The sequence below is a fragment of the Pollicipes pollicipes genome, unplaced genomic scaffold (genome assembly GCF_011947565.3).
Source record: "Pollicipes pollicipes isolate AB1234 unplaced genomic scaffold, Ppol_2.1 Scaffold_3087;HRSCAF=3621_pilon_pilon_pilon, whole genome shotgun sequence".
In the NCBI taxonomy this organism is placed as follows: domain Eukaryota; kingdom Metazoa; phylum Arthropoda; class Thecostraca; order Pollicipedomorpha; family Pollicipedidae; genus Pollicipes; species Pollicipes pollicipes.
In genome coordinates this window covers 45,495,988-45,521,135 of record NW_023596225.1, presented here as the reverse complement: position 1 = coordinate 45,521,135, position 25,148 = coordinate 45,495,988, and the positions used below count along the sequence as shown (strand labels likewise).

General features: G+C 60.3%; 1 protein-coding gene across 1 annotated transcript; it reads right to left on the bottom strand.

Moving 5' to 3' along the window:
* Nucleotides 1–634: 634 nt before the first annotated feature.
* LOC119090572 (ileal sodium/bile acid cotransporter) lies at nucleotides 635–21,841 on the bottom strand. Its single transcript, XM_037213400.1, has 8 exons — nucleotides 21,744–21,841; nucleotides 16,276–16,405; nucleotides 13,169–13,642; nucleotides 6,927–7,098; nucleotides 3,611–3,759; nucleotides 2,973–3,086; nucleotides 2,370–2,556; nucleotides 635–1,527 (listed from the first exon to the last, which is right to left on the bottom strand). The coding sequence occupies exons 1-8, from the start codon at nucleotides 21,752–21,754 to the stop codon at nucleotides 1,334–1,336; spliced, it is 1,431 nt and encodes a 476-aa protein (XP_037069295.1). The 5' UTR covers nucleotides 21,755–21,841; the 3' UTR covers nucleotides 635–1,333.
* Between the last annotated feature and the right edge of the window lie 3,307 nt (nucleotides 21,842–25,148).

Genomic DNA, 25,148 nt, shown 5'->3' with positions numbered 1-25,148 from the left:
TATGCTGACCAGAAACGATAAGAAGTCGCGGGAGTAGCGCTGGTACGCGTGAGTCGGTGAGAGGATGGCCGTCTTTGGGAGTGATGGTGGGTCTCGGGGTGGTAATGCCGTCTTGATGGGGGGAGGAGTAGAGGAGCCTGGCTAACGCTGACCCCTCGCGTGTTCGCGAGCCTCGGCTCTTCCGGCCTTTTGGGGCGCGCCGGCTGTCATGTTCATTTTGCACCCATCGCGAGTTCTAGCGACGATGGTTTCGCGAGCGGTGGTCAGGCCAGGAATGAGGAACGAGGAACGTCGGTCCGTCTCAGCGACGGTGGAGGGGCTGGACGCCACGAGTTGCAGCCTCAGGTGACTTGCAACAGCCGTCATCAGCCGCCAGCCTCTGGCCAGGTCGGCGGGTGAGCGGGTCGGCCCACCCGCGTCGGAGCTCCCTGTCCGACTCAGCTGGCAGGATGTGGCGTGTAGAAGATCGCGGGTGGGTTACTAATGGCTGTGGTACGGCAAGCTGTCCCGGCTCTAGGACTCCGAAGGTTTATGCAACTTATTGCGGAACTTGGCGTGGGTATGCCATGAAAACTTGCGATTTGATCGTAAACGAAAACGTCCGTACGTCCACATTGCGCCTCAAACGCACTAAAAGTATCTCAACATCTGTATTTTAGTTCGTGAAGATGCTTCATGCACGATGCTTCCGACACGTAACCGAACATAGAGTCTTTAACCTATAACAGGTGGGTACTTGTTCCCTATTGCAACCTTTATTTCCGGACGCCTGGATCGACGATGCGGTGGGGTGCGGGACCGACGGTGGCGCCACCTGAGGACGGCGGCACGAAACACGATCGGACGGGGCTGCTCGAACGCCCCTCCCCGGTCGGTGTGATCTCGAGCCCCACCCACGGCGCGGCGACCTACGACCCCGATGATCGGGCGCCGGCGGCACCGCCCACGGCACATGCCTGGCTCCAATCACCGCCTGACGCTGCCCCACCGCCGCCGACCACGGGGGTAGCTAACACTATCGGAATTGGGGGGGGGGGGGGATTACAGCCACGCGCGGCCTCGGTGGCGTGGATCGCTCGCAGGCAGGGCAGACCCTCTTGCGCACGGTCGGCGGGCGGCGGCGGCGGCAAACACGGCCACCAGCCACCCCACCGCCCAAACTCCGCCGAAACACCCACAGACGACACACATGGCCCAATATAGCTCTCTGCGTTCTTTCGTCCGATCACTACATCCGCGCACATGCGCCCCAGCCCGAACACGGCTCCCACCGAGTCACCAGCACGTGACCTCGCTAGCTGTGGCGCGGCCCGCAGCGCTGCAGGCGGGCCGGTCAGGCGGCCAACGAGCCCTCCTCGCCGTTCATCAGCTGGCGGGCACTCTCGCTGTCGCCCAGGGCGACGGCACCGGGCCCGGCCGGCTGCTTCTCCGGCAGCGGCCGCGGCCAGAAGCAGGCGCGCAGCCGGCGGAAGATGAGCGCCGCGAACAACGGCACTGGCGTCATCGTCGCCACGACGATCGGCACCACTGGAGGGAGGGGGAGGTGACGTCACTGGGCGCGGCGGAGGCGGCGGCCGACGGGTCAGTACACCGGGCGGTGCGCACGCACGCACATCACGGTCATGGTACAGGACATGGCCATCTTTCAGTAACGGTACACGCTAGCCGGATCAGTATACCGTCTCCGATAAGCACATAAATAATCGAATCGATGTATTAGCGGCCCGGTTCTAACGTCCGAGCATCTTAAACGCTCTCCGGCTCCGAATGAACGCCTCCGTCAGGCACGACAGCTCCCAAGACGCGTCAAGTCATCGAATGTCACGGCGAGAGACTGCGTGTCGTGTACTCTCACGCGGCGTACACGCCTGTCGGGATGACGCGGCGTACACGCCTGTCGGGATGACGCGGCGTACACGCCTGTCGGGATGACGCGGCATACACGCCTGTCGGGATGACGCGGCGTACACGCCTGTCGGGGTGGCGCGGCGTACACGCCTGTCGGGATGACGCGGCGTACGGGCCTGTCGGGATGACGCGGCGTACACGCCTGTCGGGATGACGCGGCGTACACGCCTGTCGGGATGACGCGGCGTACACGCCTGTCGGGGTGGCGCGGCGTACACGCCTGTCGGGATGACGCGGCGTACACGCCTGTCGGGATGACGCGGCGTACACGCCTGTCGGGATGACGCGGCGTACACGCCTGTCGGGATGACGCGGCGTACGGGCCTGTCGGGATGACGCGGCGTACACGCCTGTCGGGATGACGCAGCGTACACGCCTGTCGGGATGACGCGGCGTACACGCCTGTCGGGATGACGCGGCGCACATGCCTGTCGGGACGCGCCCGGCGGCCGAAAGCTCACCAATGGAAAGGTCGCTGGACGGCTCCGGCAGCGAGAACTTGAGCATGAAGATGGCCACGCCCGTGTTCTGAACGCCCGTCTCGGTGCTGATGGCGATGGCGTCCTCCCAGCTGCGGCCCGTGGCCCAGGAGGCGCCCGCGCCGCCCAGGAACCCGGCCATCGGCAGAATGGCAGACGCCAGCAACAGCTGGCGGTGGAGGCGGGAACTGGTTACGAGATAGCGACATCTATCAGAGAAAATGGGAATTACAGACTGCAGCGGCGAATGGAATGCAAGTGAAACGTCGGGACACACCTTGTCCAGCTGGACTGGTGCATGATCCTGGAAGGTTGCACCATATGATACGTCACGTGCGTTGCTCTTGAGCATAAATACAATACAAACGACCTATTTGCGCTCGATACTCAACACCAGTCCCGAATTTGGTTACAATCCTTGGGTGCAATGCCGCGTCTCACAGAATATGTGCTGGAGACAAAACGACACACATTATTTTCCGGCTGAGAAGCACAAGCATCCGTGGGTCAGAATAGAAAAGTCGACGGGTGCTGAGAGGTCGAGCTTTGCACTTTTGATCATCACGACATCGAAGTTCTCCTAACCTGCCAGGTCAGCAGGCGCCAAATGTACATGTTGGTGTAGATGCCGAAGCCCACGATGAAGATGAACAGGATGACCGACCACGGCTTAAGGACGCGCCGCAACACATCGGCCACCTGGAGAGGCGCACAACCGGTCAGCACACCTGCGATCGCCGAAGAGATCATACACACATTAAAGATCAACATCACCTCAGGTCCAGGCCGGGCACATGAGGGCCGCATATCTACTGATCCGCGGTGAGTAACAGGTTGTTATTTGCAGGCAACTTGACACCTTTTTAACAAAAGCTTCCAACCAATGCGTGCACGTGCTTTCACCAGCACACTAAAACTCCGGGCGCGCGCCGAGTTAATTGTTGTTGTTTATTGGAGTTTACGGGCGCGCGGGCCGCGGTGGTCATTTGGCGCCCAACGCGCCGAGTTCATTTACGTGTACGGTGCAGCGAACGGGAAACAGAACACGCTCTGCACTGAATGGGCCAACGTGACTGCGTCAACACCGGTGAATACCGGAGCCCCGCAGACACCGCATGTCCGATGGTCAGCCACGCGCCTCAGATGCCTATCATCGGAGCAAAAAGCGTCACACCGCGCCCATTCAGACGACTATCGCGCCGACGGGCGTGACCTCGTCTGACCTTGGGCAGGAAGCGGTTGATCAGCAGACCAATGCCGCAGGGCACGATCAGCGACAGCAGCACGGTGAGGATGTTCCGGTAGGGGATCACCAGGGTGGTGTTGGCCGTGATGAAGCGACCCAGGCAGTACACCCAGCCGGGCACCGTCGCTGCAACCGGGGTCAGACGCGGTCAAGGCAGGCATCATCGCGAGCACTGCGCGGAGCGGGGGACGACCACCAGTGCGTGTGCGTGAGGGTGCGTCGTGTGGGTCCCTGCCAGGTGGCTGTGACGTCGCGGCAGAGCGCGAGGACAGTGCACGACAGATGCACCGAAGCAGACGTGTCAGCGAGATCACAGTAGCACGGGAGAGCCTACGCGCCAAAGGACGCCTAAAGGGTATACAAGATTGTCGAATAGCGCAGGCGCTCCGAAAACGCGCGCCATTTCCGACAGTTTCGCAAAGGGCAATGACGTCCGCCGTAATCAGGTGTCGCACCAGCATGCGTGTCCACCATCTCCGCGCGCTGTTGCTATTTCTGAACCTCCCCTGACGTCCCAGGCTCAAGAGACCCCGCCCCTCGGCGGGCGTGAGCGCACTCGCCGGGTGGCAGTGCCGCTCTCGCCCTCAGGAGACCCCAGCGCTCCGCGGGCGTGAGCGCACTCGCCGGGTGGCAGCGCCGCTCTCGCCCTCAGGCGGTGACCGGCGCTCCACAGAGCGCGTACGGATCGCCTAAGGGGGAGGGGGCACGGACCAATCCAGGGCACGGGACGAGACAGCCTGACCGGGCAGAGCCTGCGTCCAGCGCCGATCGACGCTGAGTGGTAAGACATGTACGCATGCACGATCATCGACCGGGGGGGAGGGGCGCGGCACCGTCGGGCAGCCTGAGCGGGGGCAAAGCTGTTAAGCACGGGAGCGCTCGGCCTCTGTGACCTTCACGTGCGCCTGCCGCATTAAGCACGACAATGCGCCAACGCCTTTCTGAAGGCCTTAAACGGCTTACTCTTCAATAGGCCGTCGGAATGGCTGGGGGATATTCTCAACTGGCGGGAGCACTCATTTTCCAGCCGAATAATGCCCGTTTAAATCCTTTAAATCCACAGTACTTAAGGAGGCCGTTCAGTTATAGCTTTATGGGCTCGCGGCCTTTCAACGGCGCCAGACGCCACGACACACTTCAGAACTCGGTATGTGGCTCAAGGAGCTCACATCGATCAACGTTAGGACCACCGGTAAACATGAGGTTCGGGCCATCAAGTGCAAAATTCACCTGCCACAAACGAAACCACTAGCCATAATTCATTCAGAAAACGTCGATCTCTTCTGGACAACAGTTCGCTGGCAACGGTTAAGCGAGCGTTTAAAGACGCGTGTTTCTGGCTAGCAGGCGAAGAAAAATGGCATGACGAAGTCAGAGGGAACCAACATTTAAGAATCTGTGAATAGGTATCTGTGGCCTGGGGCTACTTTGAGTAAACTATGACGTACGTAAGCATGATTTTAATAAGTAGTTCAACCATACAAGTGGAAATTTTTTGGATTGTTCTGTCCAACAACCGATGATTTTGGGGTTTGTGACCGGGATATACTAACGTTTCCTGGTAATCTTTATATCACTACAGGAACAGATGTATGTATGCATATATGTGTGCGTGTCCGCTATTTCTTCTGTCCCGTTTTCAGGCCAAAAATGTACCCGGTCATATTCCCCCTGTATCGCGAGTTTGTGCGACGCAGATGAAGCCACAAACCGTCTGATAACTTGAAAATGCCGTGTTAAAAAACGCCAATAAAAGACGCTGCCGTGAAAACCGTGCGTATTTTAACGCTAAAAATTACACCAACGTGCTCGCCGATTCGTTCCCTTTCTTCACCAGCCTTCTGCTGATCGTTATTTGCTCTATGTCGTTCGCAAATTAACTTCGAGTAAAGAGTTGCAACACGGCTTTCCCGCCGGCGACGAAAATCCGCTAGCCGATCTCCCGGTTGTCCCCTGCGAGATCTGCGTAACTACCACATATGGACGTAAACAACCACAAAATGAGCAATTTGGCATACGTGAGCCTTATTTCGCACAAGACAAATTATCACTCGCTTTTTCAAGCAACATCGCTACGAGGCACGTATGTAGGCCGCCGGCGACCAGCTGTTTCACAGCGGGCGGGCCACGGTGGCGACCGATTACATTACACGGCCCCTTTGCTCGCCATCCCAGGCCGAAATCTCGACAACCACGGGCCGGAGCGACCCGGGAGACCTTCGATAGGGAATGGGACGGGGAATCGCACTGTGCCAAGTGCGCAGTCGCCCATGCCATGTGCCATGTGCTCACGAGCTGGCAAGATCGATTTACGTGAGTCTACTCACGTTTGTGCCACTAGCGGCATCCAGTGCAGGCAGAGGTGTGAATCCAGTTTGAAATCTGCTGCCAATGTACCGCCCACAATTTCAGTGTACACCACAATGCGCGACGTACAGCAGCGTTGCACATCGTCGGAAAATAGGGGAAATCCCAACATTTCGGAAGGCGTCATCGGCCGCAGACACACCACTGGCGAAGGGCATTTGCGACCGATCGACGGTCAGCCGGCGAGGCACGTCTTCTCGGACGCCTTACTCGATGGCGACGGGTCGGGACGATCCAATAGTGGCGCGCTTCGATAAATAACTGAACTGGCGATCGCATGCTGTGCAGTGCTGGGTCGCACGTGTCACGTGTTATGAACACACGAACTGGCAACACGAATTTTGCAGTTTTGGACAGCTTTTCACGTTTCGTGTCAGATCTCGGCATTTCGGAACAAAGCGAAGTCGGGAGTGGCATGCTTCGATAAGGAATCAAACGGGCAAATGGGTGGTCCGAAGTGTGTGATCGCACGGGGGCCGTGGTATGCCCGCACGAGCTGGCAAGATCATTGTATCGTTTTCGATGGCTTTGCGTTTTGCACCAGATGTCGGCTCCTAGTGTATCTACAGGCGTGAACCAGACTGCAAAACCTACGCCAAACCATTGCCTACGATTTAAGATAAGCGCAGCGAAGCGAGCGTGCAGACGCCTGCTACACTTATGTCACAGCCCCCCCCCCCCATGTGACAACCCCACGACCTTCTGTTTTCCAAAATACATTCGTGAGGTTTTCTTCGGCTTCGGTGCGGACATCTGGCGGTTTTAGGGCCCCTTCCACGCAAAAGAAACCGCATTTACTTACCTAATTGTCTTTCAAATCTCGGCACCTCTCGAAGACCGCCACCGACAACGCGCTCTGTACAGCCCGGGGCACATCGTACCCTGTGTTACCAACCCAGGCCGGGGTGAACCACCCACAGTCTCACCGAAGGCGGCCAGGGAGCTGACGAACGTCATGGTGACGGAGAGGTTGATGTTGCCGTTGAAGAGGTAGGTCCAGATGTTGGAGGCGCCGCCGCCCGGGCTGCAGCCGGTCAGGAAGAGGCCCAGCTGCAGGCCCGGGTCCACGAAGAGGGCCATCGCCAGGCCGAAGCCGGCCTGCCGGACCGGACGCAGCGGTGAGAGGGGCGTCACAGGCCACAGCCGGCGGCTCCGCCAGCTGGCCAAGCTGGAGCCGCCGACAACGGGGAGAGGGCTGCTGCTGCCGCGTTCAGTAACAGGTTCGATATCACGCTGACGCGTACATCACGCATGACATCGAATGGACGTCTGATACACGCTGCAAAATCTGGTTTTAATTGGGAATGCCGTCAGTGATAGAGAGGGGGATATAACACGTGTCCAATAAGTGCAAACCGGATCAATGCGCCGATGTCGGGATTTTTTTGACGGATTCCACGCCACCATGGTCAGCCTTTATCACACAAAGTGCACACAAAGCCTAGGGCATACAACTTCAAATCCGCTGAAAGATTCCACGCCATAATGGTGAGCCTTCATCACGCAAGATACACGCAAAGCCGGGAACACTTAGCTTCGGATCCGTTGAAAAGATTCCACGCCATCACGGTGAGCCCTCATCACGCAAAATGTGCGCAAAGCCTGGAGCACTTAGCTTTGGATCCGCTGAAAACTGCCGTGACTCCGACGGCTTACGCAACAGAGGTCAGATCCCGCCCACCGAGAGCAAGCACGGATCTGCTTTGCAGCGCGGGCGGTTGCAGACAAAGGCCGAGTCCGAGGACTGGCAGAAAGCGGTGACAGATGGATCGATCCTGTTCGAAACGGGATTGGATCACCTGCCTTAGAATACATTCGCCCACAAACTTCCTTCCAAATCCACTGAAGTTCGCTGATAGAAACTACTGTACGAACTGCTGCTCACCGGTTTTACCCCTCACTCATCCACATCAGTTCGTGAGCGGCGCTGCCTTCCGCAACCGCGAGTGATCCCCGTCGGTTCGCGAAAGGCGCCACCTCCCGCCACCGTCAGTGGCCCAGTCGGCGTTGCTTTCCGCAGCCGCAGGCGTTTTCCAAGTCAGTTCGTGAACGGCGCCGCGTCCCGCGCCAGTCCGGCGAGTCGGCACTGGCGGCGCGCGGGCGTCACGCCGGGCCGGGACCCGCGTCCGCCGCCGCCGCGGACGCGGTCACCGCCGGCTCCGGCCCGTGACGTCACCGACCGCGCCATCCGCTCAGCGGCGTGCTCCGGGCCGGCGCCGACCTCCCCGGTGACCGCGTCGGTTTGTTTCATACAGGCGACGACTCGCATCTGCTTGGGATGACAAAATTTATATTACGGGAGGGGTTCGTGAGGCTGACCCCTTTCACAGACGCTCCATCAGTCCGATTCTGTGGTGTGTGGCGTTGATTCATTTGATGACATTGGCTCTGCAGGACAAGAAATGGGAACCAGTGCAAGGCAGCTTCTGGCAGCGCTCAGTAGCACGCATTGTGTAATAGGGATAGAAAGGTAAGGGGTGCTCAGCCAACCTCATACATATGCAACTTTCAGTCAGTCAGCGGCGACACCGCCTGGCACTCTGCCGTATCAGGGCCGCGGCCAGTTCCCGGTCTATGAGAGACCCGCCTGCCCCTCGCTTAGCTCGCTCCCATGACAGTCACAGCTTCCCCGTCCACAGTCTGTGGCGGCTTAGCTATGTACGCGAGCGGGTTTGCTTCAGACCAAACGAGTTCTTAATCCAGGACTGAGGCGCAGAATATAACCAGGGATTTCCAGCCACATCGGTCGCGTTGTGGCGGCACCTCACCGTGCACGCGCGGATAAAACCAATGCCCAAGTCTCGACTGAAACAGGACAAGCCACGGGGAACGGCAGGCTACATGATATGATGGTTGTATGATATATCACTATATGATATGGTGATATGGTGGTAGTATTGCTTGCCGTTCCTTGCTACTAGGGCAGCAGGGACCGGCAAGCAATACTACCACCAGCGAAGACGACGTGCAAAACGGCAAGTCCGCTCAGTACAAACGGAATCAAACACGATTGTCACTGCCGTTGATTACTCGACGAACACCGCGCTGCCCTGTACGTGTGGTATTACAGCGCACGGCTTAAGACCACGGCACAACGTGCCACGCCACGAGGAAGATGTGCGGATGTTATACGGGACGCCACGAGGTAGTCCCGTATAACAACCACACCTGATTGTTCGCTTCGACGGTACAATCAGGGCGTGGTCATTGGTGTCGCCCCGAACGGCTCGTGGTAAGGCTCGCTGATAGCCCCGACGCCTGCTGACGGGCGTGAGTCACGGTGAATCACGACGTAGAATCGGCAGGTGAACCGAAATAGTGATTGCGCCGCGGTATTTGGCGTACTCGAGAGCTCCCGCTGACCAAAGACCAGGGTGCGTCATTATGGCCGAGCAGAGCGGCGGCGTGTTACAGCAGCGCCAAATCGCAGCACGCCTTGTGTGGGCATTTTGCAAGCAAATCGGCGGCATAAGGCGATGCCAGACGTATAATAAAACTACTACAACCAAACACAGCTTATATTTGCTCAGTAAAGTGGTGCTAACCTTGGATGCTGCTTCAGCTCGATCGCCTGTGCGCAGAGTGAAAGCAAGCAGACCGCGGCGATAACGCGTTTTTGTCCCGGTCGCTTATGGCAGCAGGCTGGGCCATGGTCAGCACGTCCGCTCAGCGGGCCGATAGTGTCCGCCGGCCGAGGAAAACCACCGTCGCGCTCACCCGGAAAAGGCGGCCAGCGGGACCGGTGCACCGCCGGCAGCGGAGGCTCGCTCCGGGCGTGCCTGGCACGGACGGAAGTCAGTTACACAACCCCGGCTGGCGGCGGCGGCGAAGGCGCTCTCTTTCGCCAGGTCATGGCCGGGCCTGAGGGTGTTCACCCCGGTGGAGCGCCGGTCGCCTCAGGCCCAGCCGCGCCGCGCCTGCAGCGTGGATTCCACCGGCCAGTCAGCAGCAACAGCTCGGCCCGTCGCCTTGAGCCGCGCACGTCGCTCGGTCCATGGAGGTCAGATTCATCCGAGCGCTGACGCGACAACCCCGCTGGACCGACAGACGCCGTCGGCTGCGGAGCGGGCCGGCCCGGGGGACCCTGGGTGGTCAGGACGCCCGATACAGCCGCCGGCAGCACGCTGCAGCCCTCCGCTAAAGGCTTTGTCGAAGTGCGCAGGTGGTGCGGTCGATAGCCAGCGCCGAAAACCGCCGCACTTTCCCCGTCACATCGTCACGACCGGGGCGCGACTCCAGATCGGCGCGGCTGCCCTTTACTCCGGGCCTGACAGGGCAGCGCGTTTGAAGCACGCGTGTCGGTGTCGGTGTTCAGCCCGGTGGCCCCCTCACGAGCCGACGACCGCGTGTCACGTGACTCAGGGGCCACGTCAAATCAACCCCGGCCGCCGGCGTGACACGGAGCCCGGCACAGGTCACATTTCCATCCCGCCTCCGACACAACCCGACGTGTCCGATTCTCAACCGTCCGGCCGGCGGCGACGGTACGCTCCCCGCGACCTCCAGCGGCGCAGAGGTCACCTCTGAGCCTTACCACACGCCCGTGACGTCGGCCGGCGGGAAATAACGCCCGGCCGCGGTGACGTCACAGCCGTCGCGGCCTGCCGGTGGCCCCGGAGATTCCTGGTGACGCCCGGCGCGTGTGCTGGGCCAGCTCGCGGCCGGCCGAGAACGGGTCGGCTCGGCCAGCGGTGCGACGGCGGCCCGGCCGAGCACCAGCCCGCACCGCGGCCGTGAGAACGGCTCCAGTGGGGCTGTGCCGGGACTGTGGCCGATGTCGCACGCTGAGGCGGTCTCCATGTCACCGGGGAGTGGCGGCCCCAGCCTGCTGCGGTTTCGTACCTCGCCTCCCAAATCCCCGACCTCGGAATGAGGTTCTGGCGCCAAGTGATCTACGGCGCGGAAGTGCTTATCTCGACCCATGGCTCTGGGCCGCAGTTGTGACGAAACCCATCTCATGCACGAGGCTCATCACAAAAGCCCGAGAACGCCAGGCATTGGAGACGCACACGTCGCAAATTTCTCGAGGCCACGTCTATGGGCTCCGACGGTGGACAACGAACACTGAATATCAGGATTTCAGTCAGTCAGAATTTTGGCGTTTACGTTATGCTGGATACGCAGCTGATGTCTCCCAGGCGCCCTCGTTGCTAAGGCTGTGCGATCGCAGCAGACCAGCTCACGCTGCGAACCTCTATCGCGTGCGGACGCCCCAGCGTCGTCCGACCGGGACCGGGAGGTCCTCTGCCAGCAGCCGCGGCCGGCAGAAAGCGCGGCCAGACGGCTTCCCGTGTGATGCGGGGACGCGTCAGACTTGCGGCGCGGGCCCGTCCGGGCACCAACCGCAGCCGGGCACGGGCACGGGCACGGGCACGAGGGACTCGTGTCCGGACTGTGCGCACGGCCGCTCGCACCGCCCGGCAGCACCAATCAGCGCCGCCCACGCCTGTTGACGCATGCAAGCAGACGGAGAACAACGCTCCGAAGCTGCGAGCAGCCGTATGGCGACGGATGCACTATCCTGGAAAGACGCTACGGATATGTTCGGACAGAATGTCGCACGCGTCTAGTTTCACCTAAACCTAGCGTTACCGCGCCGTTCTAAAAACAGACCGACACGGACTGGCTATGAACTGCCCCGACACATGACTAACTAATACATCACCGAAATGTGCATAAATATCATCTATTGCACTTGGCCTTTACGGAACGACCACCGAAACGCAAATGTTCCGTGGACGATTCCAAAGCGGTAGCGCGCAACAACGGAGAGGGATGGGAAGCCCAGTATCACCTCAACCAACCGCAATCCCAACACCTATCATCTAAACACGGCCGCACCGCCGGTCATGGGGGCAGCCTGCGGGTGACAGTCAATGACAGATGTCACCGGCCGTCTCGTCGGCCCGTCATTTTCCCCTCAGCGCCGGCCGCGCCGCGTCGCTCGATACCGCCACCGGCCGTCCCGACAGCCCGTAATAGAGGGCCGGCCGGCCATCACTCGGCGGCACGAGGCAATCGCGCTGTCATGACCATCGGCCGGCCGTGCCCGGTCCGCCGGGTCCGGCCGCACGCGCAGCGGCGGGGGGCGTCTCAAGACCGTCTCGCGATCAATGCACAATCCGAAGATCATTTCCTGACGATTAATTCGCGCCGGTAAGACAGCACTGCGCGTGGTAAGCTGTTCTTGAATACGTGATCCACTACCAGCTGGAGGAAACGATTTGGCCTACCAACTCGCCACCGATTTCCACGGAGTTCACAAGGCCGCGCAATTCGTGACCGTGGCGACTGAATAAGCCTCGGGACATGTGGACATGTGCCAATAAACCATGGGGCCATGTGGCCCCACGTGGCAGAGCTTCGTTGCCGGGCGTGTCAACACTACATGGGGACAACAGCGGACCCCATAACCGAGAAGCATCACAGCATAAACAAACAGTTCCCGGACGTCAGGCGCGCTTCAGGGCAGGAGCTCCAGCGCGTCTCCCACCCCCCGACGCCAGCGGTGGTGACTTGCAGTTATGAGATGGCCCGTCTCTCGAGCCTGTCCCATCAGCGTGACGCAGCGCGCGCAGCCAGCCGGCGACATCGGTCCGGAGGGCCCCGCGGCGGGGTCGTCACCGCCGGCCTCGTCACGGGAGCCGTGTGACGCAACGTCACCCGCGCTGCGGCGCGTCGGTCGCTCCGCCCGACATTCGCCCGCCCCGCGCCGGTGAGCTCATCCGAAAGTCGCGCTGGCCGGCAATGCGGCGTCTGAGAATGCCCGTCCGCCCAGCCAGCACGCGCCAGCAGTCTCCGGCGGGCTTCGTCTCGCCGGGCATCTCTCGCGCGTTCAGCCCGCCCCTCGACTCTGGCCCGATTCTCACGATCTCTGCCCCGCTTCTCACGATCAGCGCCACGAAGCTGCTCCGTTCGCCACGCGTCGCGACGGCGACCACTCGTCAGATGCCACCAGCGGCGCGATAAAAACCCGCGATACTTCCGCCGAACGAAGACACAGACACTCACTGGAGACGCGATGACGCCACAGGCCGGCACTCACCAGCGGCATGATGATGTACTGGCTGATGACGCCACGCCCACCAGTAGCATGATGATGAACTGTCTGATGACACCACACTAACCAGCGGCATGATGATGTACTGGCTGATGACGCCACACTCACCAGAGGCATGATGATATACTGGCTGATGACGCCGATGGCGGGTCCGATGGGCCGCACGATCGACTGCTTGATGACAGCCAGGTCCAGCGTGCAGCCCATGTTGACGTACGTCAGCGACACCAGCGTCGCCACCGAGTAGGCGAAGATCTTGTCCAAGCGGCGGTTGCTGCGCACCACGCTGACGGGCAGCTCCTGCTCGGCCTCCGGGGCCGGCGCCGGCGCCGGGTCGGCGGCATCGGCGGGCCGGCGGCCGCCCGACACGCGCACAGCCGCGTGGCCCAGGTACTTGCCGGTCAGGTTGAACGCGCGCCACACCGAGTCGGGCCCGTCCACGCGGAAGACGATGTCGCGCGGCGCCACGGCGACGCCGCCCGACGCGTCCACCGGGTCGACGCGGAACTGGTAGTCGCCCGGCGGCAGGTCGGCGAACTCGACGCGCACCGCCGTCGAGTTGCCCTCCATCAGATGCTCCACCTGCCGGGAGATGCGAGCGGGTCAGAACGGGTCAGGGCGAGTAACGTCAGGTCAGGGCGGGTCTGGACAGATCAGGACCGGTCTGGGACTGGTCAGGGCGTATCAAGTTAGGTCAGGTCAGGTCAGGTCAGAGCGGGGTGGGGTTACAATTACGTTAGGCTCGCTCAACAGGACAGCACGTGCCCTTCCTAACCGCTCCGCACACGGCTCCAGCTGCACCACACCAGGCTGACCGGGCCGACGTTCGGCGGAGGTCGGCGCAGCGTGGTAACGTCCTGACCAACAGCAGCGGCATCACCTCCGGACACCCATCCGCGCACGGGAAGCGACCCAACTGACACACCACATGACAGAGATGCGGCCTGCCACGACCAAAAGCGCTGGCCGAATGGCCGGGAGGCTAGTGCCTTTGGCTCCCACGTGCAGATCCGGCTTCAAATCCCGGTTGCGCCAGGCCCCTGGGCGTTGATATTACTACTGCAGTCGCTCGCGAACCATAAAGGGATGTGTGGCGACGCGCCGCAGCGTTTCCTTTCTTAACACGCGCCGGGTGGCCGGTGGGATACCCTTCACTCGGGTGGGGGGTCAATCTGACCCCCTACGATCTCAAGAACTGAGAGAGCTAGATATACGAATGGCACAGTGTGTTGACCTGTACGTGAACTCTCTTAGGTCAAAGTTTGAGCCTCCCAGGTCATGATCTTCGAGTCAAATAAGGTCAAACAAGACGGAATTCCAGGCTTCATACCTGGCCTTTTGTTCAGTCAATTGTTGTGTTGCCGAAGAAAGCATCTCAGAGATGTATGGCTTCGTCTAACATTCCGTTGTTTGATATTGAACGGTTCCCTAGAAATTGCCTTCACTGAAACCATGGCCTTATTTTGACCTGCCATAGGTCAGCGACCTTACAAGGCAAATTCAAAATTTCTGATGTCAGACGATCCGCTATTTAATTGTCTACACCTATGCAAAATTTGGTGCAGCTACGCCGCGCCGTTCGGAAACCATTCCGAAAACCCTTCGGGAGGTCAATATGACCCCCACCCGAGCGCGTTAAAACAGGCCCGTCGCCGCCTCGCCGCAGTATCTCTCCCACCTCCCCTGACCTGACAGGTTGCACGCGTCGGTGGCACGTGACTACCTGACCGCCCTCTCCCCCCCCCCCCCCCCCCTCACCAGCCGTCGGCACGCGTCATTTCCCGGCCGTGGTCGACAGCGCCAGCTCAGCGGGACCAGCCCGGCGCCGCGGACAGCAATAAAGGCCGCACAGGTGCGCCATTCCGGACGGTCTTTGTACCAATGTCGCTGCAGCAATACACCGGCCGGCAGCTGGACGGCACGGACAAACGCGATGACTTGGCGGGTCGCGCGGGACATGCCGGCAGCGATGGCGAACATGTTGGATGTGTCGGAACTTCTGCCCCACAGGTGGCGAACGTTGAGAAATGAGACACGTCGCTCGGTTATGAACACCTGCAGGTGGTCAATATGGCGAAACAGATACGCCGACCGGGTGACTTAGGCGGCCACTGTTGGGAAATGGCACAATACACCGATGGATGCTGTTCTGTTTGGGCGATGTTTGGCTTCGTCACCGGTGTTTTGTTTTCCGGGTACTGAGGAAAGCCTGTCCGTCGCCCCTCCTCCTGACCGACCGCTCCGATGCCGACAGATTGGCGGCTTCGTACAGACGCGCCGGCCATAGGGCGGCCACGCCATAACGCAGAAACACGCAAGCCGCCACAGCGCAGAGCCACCGCCGCGTTGGTTGCACTGGCGGGTGGTAACCGATGCTCCATGGGTGATGCGTCAACTGACGCCTGACTGACCAACTAAGGAGGGTGTAAGGCCTTCCGTATCTTGCCGATTTGGATTTCGCCTCCGACTCGCAAAGCGTGGATTGGCTCAGAACTCGGATCTGACTCCAAGTGCCACAACACGATTTTGGGGGTGATGTAGCGCGGATGCAAAGGGACATGATTTGATTCCGTAGTGGTTCCGGTGGTGTCGATTCCAGTGAGAAGATCTTACTCAATAAACCACTTTGAGCTACCTAAAACATTTTGCGTCATAGATTTGCCTATCAATCAAACAATGCATCTTGTGTAGCATTTCCTGCAGACAAGATGCATTATTTGAGTTATTGCCCCGAAAGATGCAGGATTTATTACCAGGAGAACATCGGTTATTTCCCAACTTATCTTTGCGCCGACCCACCTATGATTTCAGTCAACGCCGTCGACTCAACTCCAACTCAAACACACACTCACCAAGTTTCATAGCGATAGGTCTGACATACACTCGACGAAAGCCTCGATGACTTCCGAGTCGGCTCCGACTCTGAGCCAGAAGCCCGTCCGACGGCAACTCCCCCCCCCCCCCCCCTCCACGCCTGGTGATCCCCCGCCTGGTGACCCCTCTCCCTGCCTGGTGACCCCTCCCCCGCCTGGTGACCCCTCCCAACACCTGGTGACCCTTCCCCACACCTGGTGACCCCTTCCCCGCCTGTTGATCCACCGCCTGGTGACCCCTCCCCAGCCTGGTGACCCCCCCCCCCCCCCTGGTGACTATCCCCCGTGTGGCGACCCCCGACCTCCCGCCTGGTGACCCATCTGACAGGTAACCGGACTCACCTGCGCCGGGTCAAACTTGATGGCGCTGGCGGCGGCCGAGGCGGCGCCGCAGCAGGCCATCCAGAGCGGCACCAGGGCCACCAGGTACATCAGCACCAGATGCAGCGGCCACAGCGGACACATGGCTCCCCTGCGGCGGCAGAACGCGAAGGCTGTTAACACACCTTACGGCACGCGGGGCGGCGGGGGCGAGCTGCAGTGGTACGCCGGGGCTGCAGGGGAGGCCGATGGGACTTACACGCGGATATTTTGGTGACGCAACGAGAAGTACACGCATGCACCCGCCATGCACGCAGAATGAATGCATACTTGTGTACTTGCTTACTGTACAGCGCCAGGGAGTCATGAACCGACCGTCGCAATAATCTCTCACGTCGCCTAGAATATCGCTGAAAGGCATGGCCTGGCTACAAACTATGTAGAATCTCGCCGTATGTCCTCCAGACGAGTATCATGATCCCTTATAATGCGCATCCCTCTGTCAAAGGGGTCAAACGGCGCGGCCTCATCCTGCACAACGTTACAAGACCCCACATGAGACAAAGATGAGCTCCGAGATCCCAGTGCTCGCACGGCCGGGCTGCGGGGGCTCAGCGAACTGCACACAAACCAGCCCCGTCATTAGCGGCCGGTCACGTGATGGCCTCCATCTAGTGCCGCTGGCCGCCGGTGGCGAGCCCAAGGTGGTGCTCAGCTTCAGGTGATTCCGTTCTGATCCCGACGGTGGAGATGATACGACTCTGACATTGGTTATGTCCAACGTCATCAGCATTAAGAAACTTCAAGAACTGAGCGGATTTGCTCGTAAGCCGAAGGCTTAGTGGTATACCGAGTAATCACAGTACAGGCCTTACTTGGCGGTCACGGCCATTTACGCACCTGTGTAAATGGCCAAGACATCTGTGTTTTCCTCAATGATGAATGGATCGCGTTGGGATCGGTCCAACCTTCCTTCGCTAACGTAATTTTCGTCGAATTCTGAACGAGCAACACGTTTTTTCTGTTCTTCGATGCCTTTATACACGTGTGGGTACGGATTCACACTGTGAACATCCGCATTTACACTGCATACGTACTGGCATGACTTTCCTCACCTTCAGGTCTATGTCAATAATTTAATTATATCAATAAATCAGCTCGCAAATTATAACAAATGTAGATCACAAGAGCGCGTCACAATTGCCTCCTTCACTCGTAATGCCGCGCAGAGACGCCGCCTGGGGCTGGAAGAGCCTTCAAACGAACAGCTGCGTAGACACCGGACGGGACAAGACCGCCCTTGGCCTTCGCACACTTCATCGAAAACCCGTCTGGGCGGAGCTGGACCAGTGAAAACGAATCATCGCGCCAGTCACTCGCAGCCCACGGCGCGCGCATCTCCTACCCCGGGCGGTCTTAAGACAGGCGTCGACTTTCAGCCAGCTTGTGAATCACTTCATTGAATGGTTTAATCTTGGCAGGTGAATGTTTAGCAAAGGTTTGAAGCAACTTCGTAAGAGCCCAGGCTGGCTAGGAACGGTCCACCAAAACCTTTAACAGCGGTGCGTCGTGGACCGGGGTGGGGGGGGGGGGGGGGTTTGGAAGTAGTAGGTATTGACATTCCCGACATCAATCTGCCGTCGCCAAAAATGTTGCGGGCGCCAATGCCACCAGGGGGAGCTCAGCAGCCACCGGGAGAACCCCAGTCGACCCGGCGAGGACCCAGCCAACGCTGTCAAGACAACTGACGATGGGACGCCCCCAATCGACACGGGAGAGGGGGGGGGGGGGGCACCCGACGCCGACAAAGCCCCAAATCGACGTCGCGGAGAGCGGAGGGGGGGGGGGTACCACCTTTCAGGATTCTGCCGCCACTGCGCGGGCCACCTCCGCGCCGGCGGAGCCCGACCGTCACAGGGCAGACCTCCACACGTGCGCGGCGGAGCCGAGCGCGGCGCCGGCCGGCTGAGCGCACCACTTTCGCCGCCCCCGGGGCCGAGAGCCGGCGAGGCCCGCGGCCGCTCTCGCCGCTCTTGACCCACTGATCTCCCACAGCTCACGGGGAGGACGGGGAGGCTGGCACGGCGAGACCTCCTCTCTCCGCTCTCGGCACGGCGCCCTCCCACAGCTGACGGGGAGGACGGAGAGGCTAGCACGGCGAGAGGGGGGAGACGGGGGGCTCTGCTCTCGGCACGGCGCCCTCCCACAGCTGACGGGGAGGACGGAGAGGCTAGCACGGCGAGGCCTCTGAGAGGGGGGAGACGGGGGGCTCTGCTCTCGGCCCGGCGCCCTCCCACAGCTGACGGGGCGGACGAGGAGGCTAGCACGGCGAGGCCTCTGAGAGGGGGGAGACGGGGGGCTCTGCTCTCGGCACGGCGCCCTCCCACAGCTGACGGGGCGGACGAGGAGGCTAGCACGGCGAGGCCTCTGAGAGGGGGGAGACGGGGGGCTCTGCTCTCGGCACGGCGCCCTCCCACAGCTGACGGGGAGGACGAGGAGGCGAGGCCTCTGAGAGGGGGGGACGCTCTGCTCTCGCTGCTCTCGGCCCGGCGCTCTCCCACAGCTGACGGAAAGGACGGAGAGGCTGGCACGCGCCGGCGCCGGCACCGCCCGGCGGCCGTGCCAATACGGCGGACCGCGTTACATAATGACGGCCGGCGAAGCAGGGAGGTAGTGGGAGTGGCGGACCCATTCGCTGCACACAAGTGTATGGGAAGACCCGCTATAGATTTCTTGGTTTGTTTTTTATTCCAAAAAGGCGTGACAGTTAAAACATTTTCGGCATCGCCGTTTCATTTTGCCTTTTTAACACCTCATAAATGACAAACGGCAGTGATGAGGCCGGTGCCAGACTTCAAGCCGACGCGTTCAAAGCGAGTTCGCAACCGCTTTGATCATGTCCCACTAATGGCATACATGTGAATCACGCACACCGTTATCGATTAAAAACAAGCCCGCCGAGTTTCAACCAACGGCGCAGGGCGTGGTGCTGACCTTCCAGCCATTAACGCGGCACGCAACACGCCCCACGCCAAGTGATCACTGCCGGCCCTTCGGCAGCCTTGACTTGATTGGCCGACAAGCAACGGGCGGCCTTCGCTTCCTGCCTCCCGTTTGTCGTCGTCGTGAGCGGCACACAGTCCACCTATGGCGGCAGCCTTGGACTACATGCACGCTATCCGAGTTAAGCCAAGGCTCCAGCCACGGCGAAGCACTAGTGACCATGACCAATGACGTAAGAAAATCATGGGGAAAAGCAGCCCATAAATTGCAGCTGCATGATTTAGATATGGCCGCACGGTTTGAACGACGCCTTGCTCGAAATGATTCGTTTCCATCACTACCCCAGCGCTGTACGTCTGGCAATTATCGCTAGCACCAAGAGCAGTCACCTCCCCCTCCCCCCCCCCGTCACCTAAGAGCGGGCTTGCGAGACGGCGCGCGCCACCCGAGCGGTGGCGGTCGGTTCCGCCTGTCACGAGCCCGCGGGCCACGCTCGCCGGCCGACGGGAAAAGTACAGCGCCGGCCGCGACCGGCGCGCCCAGCACCGCCCGGGCCAGGCTCCACCAGAGCGGCGCCAGGGAGACCCCAGCCGGCTGGGAGACCGCTGACGGCCCAGCGCCGCCAAGGCCAAGCTCCACCAGAGCGGTGCCAGCGAGACCCCGGCCGGCTGGGAGACCGCTGACGGCCCAGCGCCGCCAGGGCCAAGCTCCACCAGAGCGGCGCCAGTGAGACCCCGGCCGGCTGGGAGACCGCTGACGGCCCAGCGCCGCCAGGGCCAAGCTCCACCAGAGCGGTGCCAGCGAGACCCCGGCCGGCCGCGACCGGCACCCCAGCACCGCCGGGGCCAAGCTCCACCGGAGCGGCGCGAGCGAGACGGCGACCGGGAGACCGCTGACGGCCCGGCACCGCGCAGCCCAAGCTCCGCCGGAGCGGCGCCAGCGAGACCCCGGCCGGCTGGGAGACCGCTGACGGCCCAACACCGCCAGGGCCAAGCCCCACCGGAGCGGCGCGAGCGAGACGGCGACCGGGAGACCGCTGACGGCCCAGCACCGCGCGGGCCAGGCTCCACCGGAGCGGCGCCAGCGAGACCCCGGCCGGCTGGGAGACCGCTGACGGCCCAGCACCGCCAGGGCCAAGCCCCACCGGAGCGGCGCAAGCGTGACGGCGGCCGGGAGACCGTTGACGGCCCGGCGCCCGCGGCAGGCTCCGAGAGCCCCGCGTGCGTGCGCTGCAGGCCGCAGAGACCGCTGCTTTTCCACAGCGTATGTCAGGGAGACCTGGGACATCAAAGCCACGGAGCGTTCACGGGGGAGACCTGGCCTCAGCCCCACAGGATGGGAACAGCAGCGCTGGAATTCGACCTACCATTGTTACCCCTTAAAATGAGCTTTCCGCAACTTTCCACCACAGCCGCTCGAGCAGAGAGCGGCTGTGCCCGTGACAAAAAGCCGGCTCCGCAGCGAAGACTAATTCCGGACGCTCTGCGGACTCCAAAGCCACTGCATCCGCTCAAATATGATCAATCATCGCGGCCTAAAAGTGCCGTAAAAGTGAAGCCCTACCCAGCTATTACGGCATTTTCGCCAAAGCTCCCAGGAATTATGAAACACATCAGACGGTGTGGAAACCACGCACACCAGATGGGAGGAAAGCGACTGGGCCAGCTCAGGGGGTGGGGACGGTTCGCACCCGCTGAGCTTTTCACAGAGAAAGCCGGAGGCTCGGAAATAAGTTGTTTATCATGCCAAGCGATACCGGACAAACTGCTCCGCCCGAAGCCCTATGCATCACAGTGCACACGCACCGATATGTCCAGATCGCGTCACTGGATAGCGATAAGGTGATGATGTGGAACTAGTCAGCTACGGCAGAGCAGCAGGTGGCAACGTCTACTTCTCCCCTCACTGCTCGTCTATTCGCCCGGCCCCGACCGAGCTGAACGTGGTGCGTTTACGACCCTGCTCAAGGCCAAACTTGGATACTGCGAGTGTAAGAGCTGCCGGACGCACCGACTAGCTTTGCAATGTTGGGATCTTCGATGTTGTTGGGACGAAAACCTGTATCGGGCTCTCCCGGGAAGTTGTCAAAACCTGGTCTTAATCAGCACGAGAGCGAGATAGCTGATCAGTGTCGTAGGAATGGGAAGCCAGCCAGGATAACCCGACAACTGCTGCCACTCCATCTCAATCAGCACGAACACAATAGGGCCAATTAGCCCCTGAATAGCCAGTGTCCTATGGAAGGTAGATATCCGCCTCATCCTCTAAACGTCCTTCACAGCAACACGGCTACCACGAAACCAACCGGAAAACCACAGATCCAACCTAATCATCTATTGTACCTGCCCTCTGGCACCAGAAAAAAAGGAGTCCACACTACCAAAACGGCTTCCAGTCCGTCCTGGCCGCAAAAGTGCCGCGCTTCCGTCGCCACCTCTCCGTCGCTCGCACTCGGCCAGCACCCCACTGACCCCCGTCTCACTCACGAGAGCAGCATGTCGGCAGGTAGGCGGCCCGATCCGAGGTTCGCACACCGATCCCGTCCTCGCGGCAGCACAGGGGGCGGTGCTCACGACGCCACGGCCCGCCGCACACTGCTCACCGCCGCCGCCGCCGCCGCCGCCGCCTCCGCCGGCGCTCAGGTGCTGCCGGCGGCGGTGCTGGCGCCGCTGATGACGTCAGCAGCAGCGCCAGCAGCTCGTGATGACGTCAGCGGCGGCGGCAGTAGCCGGGCGGAGAGCAGCGCTCTCCAGCTGCGGGTGCCCGGGAGGGCAGGGGGACGAACTCAGGGACCCGAGGGATACGGGCTGAGGAGACCCGGCAGCCGGGAGCGGCTGGAAAGCAGCCCTTGACCTTGGACGCTCGTCAATAAAGGGCTGGTGTTTTACTGAGGTGCTCCAGCACCGCCGTCCCACGCTGTTCAATGCCACTCCGACGCGAGTGGGTGCTGACGTCAACCTTGAGGGGCAACAGAGCTTTGAGCGAGCCTGCAATGAAAGACCTACTTAAGGGCCTCGCGGTTGCCGTTCGCACCCCTGGATCTCATTATTGAACATCAATAATGGAAATCGAGAGGCGTCGACTTTCCATCGGCGCTTCCCGGACACCGGCTTTCCACCGGCGTCTCCCGAGACACCGACTTATCATCGGCGTCTCCCGGGACATCCCGAGACACCGGCTTTCCATCGGTGTGCGTCTCCCGAGAGACCGACTCACCATAGGTGTCTCCGGAGACGCCGGCTTATCACAGGACACATCCGAGCAGCGCCTGTCTGTTATCAGAACAGAGCAGAGCAGCGCCTGTTTGTTATCAGAGCAGAGCAGAACAGTGCCTGTCTGTTACCAGAGCAGAGCAGTGCAGTGCCTGTCTGTTATCAGGGCAGAGCAGAGCAGTGCCTGTCTGTTATCAGAGCACAGCAGAATAGCGCCCGTCTGTTATCAGAGCAGAGCAGAGCAGTGCCTGTCTGTTATCAGAGCAGAGCAGAGCAGTGCCTGTCTGTTATCATGAACACTCGCGGCTGTCGGATCATGAGTTGAAACTGCAACGAAAAAACATCGCCCCAGGCGAGCTGTGGCGGTGCCGCAGAACTCACGAGATCTCTTCGAAGCATTGATGCAGTAATCACCTGACCAGACGAGCCACGCCGTCAGCCAAGCTAAGGCTTACTGAAAGTGCCGTCCAAAACTAATCACGAGGGCGGGTTCAAACAAAAGTAGGGCTATTTTACTAGATCGAGTACAGACAACTCTCAGAACTTCGTGCACGGCAGGCTACCATACAGCGGCCAACAATTCTGCTGACCTTACACGGACTAAGCTGGCGGCGCTGACGAGCCAGCAAGCCGTTCCAGTTGGTTACCTTTCCGTAGAACGTAGGCCGCCCGGCCGTTCCATGTACCGCGCTAACAACTCAACGACGCCAACAATCAAGAGCGCAGGCTACGAATGTCGTACGAGCGAGACACACCAATCAATGTCTGTTTTGCTCGCTGCACTGACAACGGAAACTATCATGTGACCGAACTCGCCGGCTTAGGTTTATGTAACGGCCAGACGCGGACATGAAGTTTTACGTCTCAGATTACGCAACGGGTGGAGTCGCCAGAAACGTGATTGTATAAGAGTGCAACGAACTTAAGTAGTCACTCAAGCACGAACTGCCTAGCTCCAGTCGTTTTTGTGTGTTTTTGCTTGACGCAGAGTATGGTCAGAGGCTTAGTGACGCTAGTGCCCACTGTGAGCGGATACACCAGCCGGCTAGAGCCGCACCAGACCACGCCACGGCACCAGCACCAGCACCAGCACCAGCACCAGCGGCGCGCCGTGCCGCGGGCGTGGTCCCCTCCCTGACAATGCAGGCCGGCCAGGTCACGGCGGCGGACGCCTTTCGCCGCGGCCGCTGCAGCGTCGGCCTTGGAGCCAGCGGCGCGCGGCGGGCGCCCTTTCTCCGCGCCGGCCCGGCGGAGGTCGGTCGGGAGCGGCCCGGCACCCGGCGGGGAATTCCCGAACTAACGCACGGCTGGGGACGGCCCAGGCCGAGGGCTGCACGGGGTTCCGCCAGTGTTATCAAGGCTGGACGTCAGAACGTGGTCCCGATCCGTGACCTAGGCCAGACGTTTTGATGACGGCGGGATTTCTCGCATAGAGTTCGGCTGGCACGAGCGTTCGGACAAACTCACGTTGCGAGTCTTGCACATGCTTCTGGAAGTTTCCAGTATTTTACCCATATCCGATAAAACCAGGGATCTATCTAATCCAACAGGCACCAATCTAGCAGGCGCTATCTAATCGCTGCGAAATTGCGCATTGCTGCGCATTGATGCTCGCTGGCTTCTGAAGGTCAACTGACGACCGTGGTCAGGATCGGTCCCATACCGCAGGTGTTCACCAGCATGAGAACAGCATGGCATGATAAGCGCGGCTTGCACACCGCTTCTACAGTACAAGTTCAATGGTAGCGTCGGCGTGCCTATCCCCAGGTAAAACAGTTGCATGATGCACCATTTCATGGACTGAAATCTTTACGGTTTCTTTCGAGTTCATCCTTGATACATGTGGTACTTCTGCGTGTCTGTTATACTACAACTGATTGTCTGCGGTATAACTTGGTGATTTTCGATTATATTATTCTACACTTGCGACGTCTTTTGAACACCAAGCCGACTATGGTTGCCTGAGGCTGGAAATGTGCATGTGGTCCTGTCCCGGGGACCAGCCACCACGTCATAAATATTGGGTAAGAACAAGTCGGAGTCTGGGGGTAACGTGACTCGGAGGCGTTCAGCAGCTGGGCGCATCTCAGTGTGCATACTTTGCATACTAGGTGTACGTACTAGGCGTCTTATTACCGCGTAGAGGTGTGTAAGTGACATGATCATAGTGACATAAGCGACAGAGAGGGCACCGGCTGGCATACACCCGGACGCGCTAAGTTCTGGGCCGCACTCAGTTTATGCGGTGTCACCCTGACCACCTAGAAAACAATCAAAAACCTTCTGAAAGAATACGAAAGGAAACTGACAACAGAACTCAGCAGAAACCCCCCGGCCCTTTGGAGGCACGCCAACCCATGACTACATCCGAGATGCGGGACAAGGGACATTCTTGACGAAGATAGGGCATTGACCAACAACAACGAGGGAGAGACCACTGATATTTGCAAACTCTTCTTCAGCTTTCACGGATGTCGTGCCTGTGATGCCTTGCAGCTTCGACGGACCGTTTCCAGAACACGTAGCCATCTCTTTTAAGACAGTGGCGAACAAACTGGCCTCTCTGAAAGCATCTAGCACCCCTGGGTCGGACAGTGAACAGCCGGAGTTCTTCATGGGTCCACCGACGTCCTGGTAGTACCAGTGAGCATGCTGCTCCGAAGGTCGCTGCATCCGGAG

Bases quoted from the DNA above. Each gene is read 5' to 3' on its own strand.
- LOC119090572 (XM_037213400.1), bottom strand. The intron at 7,099-13,168 runs GTGAGTGTGGCG...CCGGTCCGGCAG, and splicing joins AGTATATCATCATGCCTCTG to GCCGGCTTCGGCCTGGCGAT. The intron at 3,087-3,610 runs GTCAGACGAGGT...GCGCCTCTCCAG, and splicing joins TCAACCGCTTCCTGCCCAAG to GTGGCCGATGTGTTGCGGCG.